Here is a 7829-nt window from a genome sequence, read left to right as displayed (position 1 = left end):
TTTAGAATAAAAGTGGCAAAAATTTATAGAAGACGGAAAGGAGGTAAAAAAATCAGACTCGGAACCACCACCGTCACAAGCCTAAGCTAATTGATAATTGATAATCGAAATGTAGGACCATAATTGAGCTTTGACTGCTCATCCTCGGCTCTTTAGAAAATTGACGAGCTCAATCTTAACATCCTGTTCATAAGCTACTCGCTCGCAAACTTGTTAATTCCATTCATGAACTTCACTGGAGAACAATTCATTAATTATTGTCCATTTAAAATTTCTTTAATACAAAACTACATAGTTTTAAGGCCTAATACACAAATAACCCCCTAAACTTATCCAAATGTTGCAACTGCCCCCCTCAACTTTCAATTGTAACAACTTACCCCTTAAACTTGTTCAATTGTAAAATATAACCTCAAATTGAGAATTTTTTTATCCCGTACTTGAAGCAACAGTAAAAGCATTTCCCCGGATTCGTATCACGCTAAAGATCTGATTATCACACTCCACGAGCGTTGCAGATTTTGCATTTCACGTGTCTCTTCAATTGTAGTCCATGTCAGCAATTTGGGGTTATATTTTACAATTGGACAAGTTTAAGGGGTAAATTGTTACAATTAGACAAGTTCGAGAGGTAAGTTGTTACAATTGAAAGTTGGAGGGGACAGTTGCAACATTTGAACAAGTTCAAGGGGTTATTTGTGTATTAAGCCTAGTTTTAAAATCTACATAACTTAGGTTTGCACAAAACTACATTCTTCTACATTTCCCTGTTTATAGAAATACCATTATTAAAAATAATAATTGAATCAAGCTCATAAACATTATAATCGAGTTTGTTCATAAGCTTGTTCATGAACCTATAACTGAGCTTTCGAGCCAAGATTTAGTGTGCTCAAGCTGGGCTCGTTTACAAATCAAGCCGAACACAATCGAACTTTTATAGAACAGAACGTCGAACCGCTTATGAACAGCCCGACTCATTTACAGCCCTATCTAAATTAGCCGGTTTTCTAACGAACATAAACTCGCGATCATTAAAGAAAGAAGCAAAGAGATTTACCATCTTCAAACGGAACCGAAATCGAGAGCAGCAAGCAATAACTATAAAAAAAAAAAAAAAGGGCGGCCCGGTCGCATTACGCGTCCCCGCTGAGCAGCAAGCAATAACTATCTAGCAATCAAATTATCATTTGCACCAAATTATTCATTCATCTGTAACTAAGCATCCACTAAACAATTTCAGGTGGATTTCTGATCCTGAGGAATGCAAAAAGATGTAACAAAAAAAATTCTCATAACAGTTACCTTCAAGAATAAATACATGATTTCTAGCTCCTCAGCCTCTTCAACTGGATTTCTAGCTCCTTGACATGGAGAATCTGCTTCCTGATCTCCTCAACTAAATTTGCAGAGTCATCAGGACTGATATCATCTAATTCCAACACGTACGAATCCAAAGTTGCATGAACTGAAGAAGGCAAGTTCGTCAATTTAAGACATGTAGAACCCAAGTTTCCCCATATTTTCAAGCTCTCAAGATTCGGACATGAAATTTCTGCGATAGGACAGTTCTTGCCAAATTCCCTTAGAACAATTGTTTTCAAACGCTCAGAAGCAACAACAAGCGCCTCTTGAAAGTCACAATAATGTAATTCTAAGCATTCGAGCAACGGACTACCAGACAAAACATGCTCAATCGCTTGATTACCCATCTTACAATGATCTATTTGCAACCTCTTAAGAGATTCCCAATTTACTTTCTCATTCGGCATAAACACACAACCACATATCTTCATCTTAACCAATGAAGAATTGTTGAAGAAAAAATCCCATAATGGGTACCTGAGTCGTGATTCCACCTTAAAACCATCACAGTCCAAAACGAGCTCCTTTACATCTTTTTTGGCAGCGAAACGAATCCACAACGACAATCTAGGACCTAGCTCGTACAAAGGGATATCTTTGGAGTCGATAACCAATTTCTCTGTAGTCAAGCAATCATAGAGAATTAGTATATTATCAATAAAATTGATGAATTATCCAACAGAAACATACCATTAGGAACGAAGTTTAAGGTCGAGACGTCGGTCCATTTACACGGCCGCCTATAGTAAAGGTCAGTACTAAAGCCGAGGATCAGGTGAATCACAGAATCTGGCAAGCCTATGCAATATCCAGAATCTCCATAGTAGGTTGATATAATCTTCAAAGTAAACATAATGATTCAAATTTAAAAGGAATTAAACTTAAAACAACTTTCAATGAGACTGAATTTCTAATATTAAGCAGTAAAACATTTGCTAAACAACTTACATTCATCAAGCAACCCCCAATTTCTAGCTTCTCAACATGCTGAACCTGCAGAATAGTCTGACGAACCAAATTTATGCAGCCTTCTTCGGATTCATATTTGAATGTGTCGAAGAAAAATTCTAAAGTAACATAAACTGAAGACCGCAAATCCATTAATTTAAGAGATGTAAACCCCATTCGACCTGAAATTCTCAATCTCTCAACATCGGGACAGGAAATTTCAATGTTACTAAATTGAACTGAATCCAAAAGAAGAGTTTTCACACTTTTAGAGGCAAGAACAGCAGCATCAAGCAAATCACAGCAGTATAATCTCAAGTATTCAAGCATAGGAGTACCAGATAACACATTCTCAATCCCTCCTACATTTTTCACTGAACATTCATGTAAACTCAAAACATTGAGAGATCCCCAATTTACTTTCCCAATCGGCACAACGTCACAATAAGATAACTCTAATTTAACCAATGAAGAATTGTTGAAAAGAAATTCCGGCAAGGAACGCCGGGCAAAGCCATTGAGAACCACAGTGAGTTCCTTTACCTCTTTATTCACAGCAAAACATATCCACGAATCCAATTTAGTAACCTCAGAGTAAAATTTCGTTTTGACGACGAATTTGTCGATACTGGAGGAGCAATCATGGAGATTTAGGGTTTTGTTGATGAATTTGGAAAAATAGTAGAGAGAATTAAAATTATTCGAAACGAAATTGAGAACTGGTACATGAGTCCATTGATACTTCCACCTTTTGGACAAAATCATAGTCTTCACTAAATCGGTTGCCGGCAGGAGGGAGAGGATGTGGTGAATCAGGAAATCCGGTAGGGCACTGATGTGGTCTTCTTCCTTGCTGGATTTGAGCCTTTGAATTCTATTTTCTGAATCGCAGGTTCCTTCGATTCCCACCATGGAAGCTCCGCCAGTTTCCGCCATAAACAAGCAATCAAGGGTTGAGACTACAGTAGTCGAGCGATGCCGGCGGCTTTCCTTTCTTTTCTTTTCTTTTCTTTTCTTAATATTTATTAATTAAAAAAATAAGAAATAATATTTAATGTTTAAATTAAATTTAAATAGTAATATGTAGAAATATATATTTTTATATAAAAAAAATATCTGTACTTTATGTGTTTTTACTATTGGATGAATTTTACACTCCATCATCCAATGTTGAAAATAACAATAAATATATATATATATATATATATATAAGGATAAGAACAAAAGTTGTGGTTCCATATCTTTATTAGCGCTATAAATGAGCTGAGCCGCTCCTAAATGGGTTCGATAAAATCTTGATCGTGTTCGACTCGAAATATGCTTAATTATAGGTTTATAAATAGACCTGGCAATTATCGTATTTGTGATCTCGTGTTATTTTCAGGTTCGTGTTAAGAAAAGTAAACTCAAACTCAATCCAAAACCTTTCATACCACAATCGTGTTAGCATGTTCGGTTTACATGTAATTTTGTTATGCATATATATTAATAACAATTTTTAAAAATATAAGAAGATATTATACTATTTTTAAACACTTTGTCATTTTTAGATTATTGTGTTAACATTATTCATCGAAAAGTCCGCTAATACCATGTTAGCGGGTCATGTAATGTGTTTATATAGGAAATTTGAATCATATTTGCAAGGAATAATTATAATTTTGTTATTTTTATTAATAAAGTGACATATAAAAGTACGCGAGAATATAACAATAATTTTAAATATTCGTGTCATTTCGCATCGTTTTTGGTTAGCATATCAACCCTAATCCAACCCAAAATATTCCGTGTCAGTTTCATGTTAATCCAAAAACGACACATTACCTATTAAGCTAAACCAAATACTAAAATTGTGTGTCAATTTCATTATCGTGTAACCGTTTGTGTATACTTTTGCCACCTCTATTCATAAACAAGCTCATGAACAAGTTTGATTATGATGTTCATGAACATGTTTGTAAAGTAACTTAGTTCAATTATTTTTTAATAATAATATTTCTATAAATGGAAAAATATAAAATAATTTATTTTTATGTAAACTTTATTTTTGTAGATTTTAAAATTGTATTAAAAAAGTTTGAATCAATAATGAATGAGTTGTTCGTAAGTGGAATTCATGAATTGAATTAATGAGCTATTCGTTAACAAGCTCGTGAGCAGCTCACAATCAGAATATTGAGTTTGAGCTCGTCAATTTTCTGGCCAGCTGAACCTAAACAGACCAAAGTTTGACTCAGTTTGGCTCGATTACAACCCTATATTTATAAAATCATTTCGATGTTTAAAAATTTGTAGATACAGAGTGAGGAGACAACTTTTTCACTAAAATTAATTATGAGCTTACTTTGTTTCTTTTACCATAAGCACCATTATATTAGTTTTTTTCTTTAAAATGTTATTAAATATAAAAAAAAAATGGTATAATGAGATTGAAATATTGATTAAATTTTTGCTTTCAACATATGCCTTATGAGTAGTCAGTTATGGATCCACGATTTACTTTCTCTTTATGGGTATTAAATTGCTATTATTGGTGTTTTTATGCAAAAAATTAAAACCTCGTACACAATTTTTATAGAATTTTTAGCGTTTTCTGGTAACTAGTAGGTGCTCAATTTCACCCAAAGGCCCCCTCTAGATCCATCCCCGTGAAAATTGTTTTTATAGGTTGGGGGAAATTTTTGAAACTCCACCCTGTTAGGGTGGGATAAAAAAAAATTGATATCAAACACGTTAAAACTTTGCCTTTTTGGTGTGTAGGAATTCCTACCCGATTAAAAATTGGATTCAAATGGAATCTTAATTGGATATAGATACTTCAAATTTAATCAAAGCTCCAGAATGTAAGCCTTGCACCCGTTTTGAGAGTAAAATCCTTCACTTGTATCCTAGAATTGATGTTCTAGTTAATTAATTCAGAATTAATAGTCGAAACGATATATTTATTCATGTAATAAATTAATTAATATGTTGGGGTTAATTTTTTATATGATTAGAACATGTTTAGTAGATAATTTTATATCAAAATAGACTGCAAAAATCGCCATAATCATCCTTATGATAAGGAGGTTGTTTTTTATGCTTTAAAATTTGTTCCAAGCTCGGACAAGACATATGATGTTTATATCTAAAAATTGACTTATTGTTTCGAAACCCTGACCTCACCAACATTACCAGAGACCCTAAGATTTACCAGAGACTCTAAAAATCCTAAGATGCACAAAACTCCAGATCAGATCGGAGTCAAGAAGGTGGCATATGGGCCACACACGCCGCCTTGCTACCCAACAATTATAATAAATAAGCCTACTATAAGTTGTGATTGATTCACGAACTAAGAATGCACACCGAGAGATGGGAGGCAGGCACGCGACTATTGCGACAGAGCTAAAGAGTTTTCTCTAATACCGATTATGTCAGGTTCACTAGGTTTAGTTGTGACTCTATTTATATGTCACTTTAAGATTAAAATTAATCCTAATAAAACCTTGTTTCGCTCATTCCTGTTACAGATGAATAATTAAGTTAGGCTCACTCGACCCAGTTAATTAATTCCTACAGAAACATTTCATACTTCAAAATGCTTAAACTATCGTCATCGAGTTAAAGCTTTTTTTTTTGTTTCCCTGTGTTACGACTTGCGATTCTCAGTCGCAAATCAGATGTGTTTAGGTTAGGTTTTTTAACTTTTAATTTTAAATTTTTTCTTTGTGTTTTACTTTTTTTTTTTAGTTTTAAATTTTAATTTATTTTCTTTACATAAAGGGACAAGATTTTGATTATTTTATTAGATTTTTTCATATATATCAGCCCTTCTTTTATGTAGAATTATTTAAAAAGAACTCTTATATTCTACTTAAGTAACTAAGTAGTCATGTTTCGAAGTGTCATTGTGTATAAAAAAAGCTTTTATATTTTAGCGTCTCAATCAGGTGCATGTCCTTGCGTGTTTATGTTGTGTCCGAAACTCGTATGTTAACCTCCTAAAAGCATTATTGCTTCTTGATGAGGAATCGAGAATATCCAGTAGAATTTCTCTGGCTGATTCCATTTTGTTGATATGGCAGCATTCGATGATTCAATAATTTTAAACAACATCATTAGTGTTATTAAGTTCTAGTTGAATGCTAATAATAATAATAATATAATAATATATCTTTTTTTTATGGAAATTATAATATTTCATTGAAGAAGAAAAATGCAAGTACATAATGTTATGCCTAATAATATATCTTAATTCAGTAGTCATCATTCATATCTTTATTTCTACGTATAATTAATTTTGATTTTTCACTTCTCCTTTTATTTATTATATAATAAGAAAACGAGAAGAAATTGTAAAACTCATACATTTTCATTTCTCATTTTATTTACTAAAATTTCAATTTTACCAACACTAATAAAATTTAATATTGATTTTGAGTCGATAATACGCTTCACCTTCATCACGATCAGTCATAAGAGTAGCAACTCCTCGGTGCATGAAAAAATCTCCAGTACCTCCAACGAATGGCATATCCCTTGATTCCATCAAAATCAAATCAGCTCCGACAAAAGTTACAATGCCTTGGTATTGTGTGCTGTTAAACACAATTGAGAATCCCATCCAAGCTCTTAACGTATTTTTTCCGTTATAAATATACGAACCCTGTGCCCTACCAATCGGGGAGGAATGAAGATTGTTGTCTAAAGTTATTGGATCGTCAAATACTGCCATATCACCAAAACGAAATGGGCGTGATAATGTTGTTAAATTAGCACCGTCTGGTGCTCCGATAAGGGTAGAAGTGGCATTATCTGAATTGTGGCCATTGTAAAGTATATCATGGTAATATACAACAAGTTCTTTGCAAGGTTGGTGTTGCTTTTTCTTTAAGCTTTGTTTGGTTGAAGAGAATGCAAGAGAAATGGAGAAGAATAAGAAGAAAAAGAAGAAGAAAACAAGTGTTTTCTTGCTTGAAATCATCATTGATCAATCGAGGGGTAATAATGGAATTTTGATGAATGTGAGAGAGGTTGCTCTTGATTCAATTCATTATATAGGTGAAATTTAATAATGTCAATTAATTATGTGGGGTTTAAATTTCATGTTCAATAATTGCGATGAGGGATAAATTAAAAGGGAATAAGGTGTAAAAGTACCCCTAACGTTTACTGTTTATCGTTTTGAGCAATTTTATTCTTTAATTTTACTCCAATGTTAGTAGTCAAGAGTTATTTTACCTCTAATATTAGTAAGTTTGATCAATTCCAGACATTATTATAAGTCACATATATCAGTTGATTCTAATTCTTTTTTAATATTTTTTGTGATTTAATAATAGAGTCGGGGATTAATATTTTTAAATTCGGTGAAAATATTTGAATTTTTTTGTCCAATTTGTACAAAATACAATATATTTTTTAATTTTTTTTTTAATTTTGTTTCACGTCTAATCATATGTTTGTGATCTGTTACTAATTAGTGAAAAAATGGCGCATATATGAAGTGTAGATGACAAGATTCAACCGAGAAG

At 32.8% G+C, this 7829-nt stretch overlaps 2 protein-coding genes across 2 annotated transcripts; both read right to left on the bottom strand.

Moving 5' to 3' along the window:
* Positions 1–1225: 1225 nt before the first annotated feature.
* LOC136215683 (putative F-box/FBD/LRR-repeat protein At1g66290) lies at positions 1226–3293 on the bottom strand. The gene is made up of 3 exons (XM_066002948.1): positions 2314–3293; positions 2056–2203; positions 1226–1984 (listed from the first exon to the last, which is right to left on the bottom strand). Exons 1-3 carry the CDS (start codon positions 3247–3249, stop codon positions 1329–1331), a joined length of 1740 nt encoding a protein of 579 aa, XP_065859020.1. The 5' UTR covers positions 3250–3293; the 3' UTR covers positions 1226–1328.
* Positions 3294–6683: 3390 nt separating this feature from the next.
* On the bottom strand, positions 6684–7305 carry LOC136215699 (dirigent protein-like). Its single transcript, XM_066002949.1, has one exon. The coding sequence runs from the start codon at positions 7280–7282 to the stop codon at positions 6710–6712; it is 573 nt and encodes a 190-aa protein (XP_065859021.1). The 5' UTR covers positions 7283–7305; the 3' UTR covers positions 6684–6709.
* Positions 7306–7829: the final 524 nt, after the last annotated feature.

Source organism: Euphorbia lathyris, chromosome 1 (genome assembly GCF_963576675.1).
Source record: "Euphorbia lathyris chromosome 1, ddEupLath1.1, whole genome shotgun sequence".
In the NCBI taxonomy this organism is placed as follows: domain Eukaryota; kingdom Viridiplantae; phylum Streptophyta; class Magnoliopsida; order Malpighiales; family Euphorbiaceae; genus Euphorbia; species Euphorbia lathyris.
Note: the sequence above shows the minus strand (reverse complement) of the source record. Positions and strands in the feature narration are given on the sequence as shown.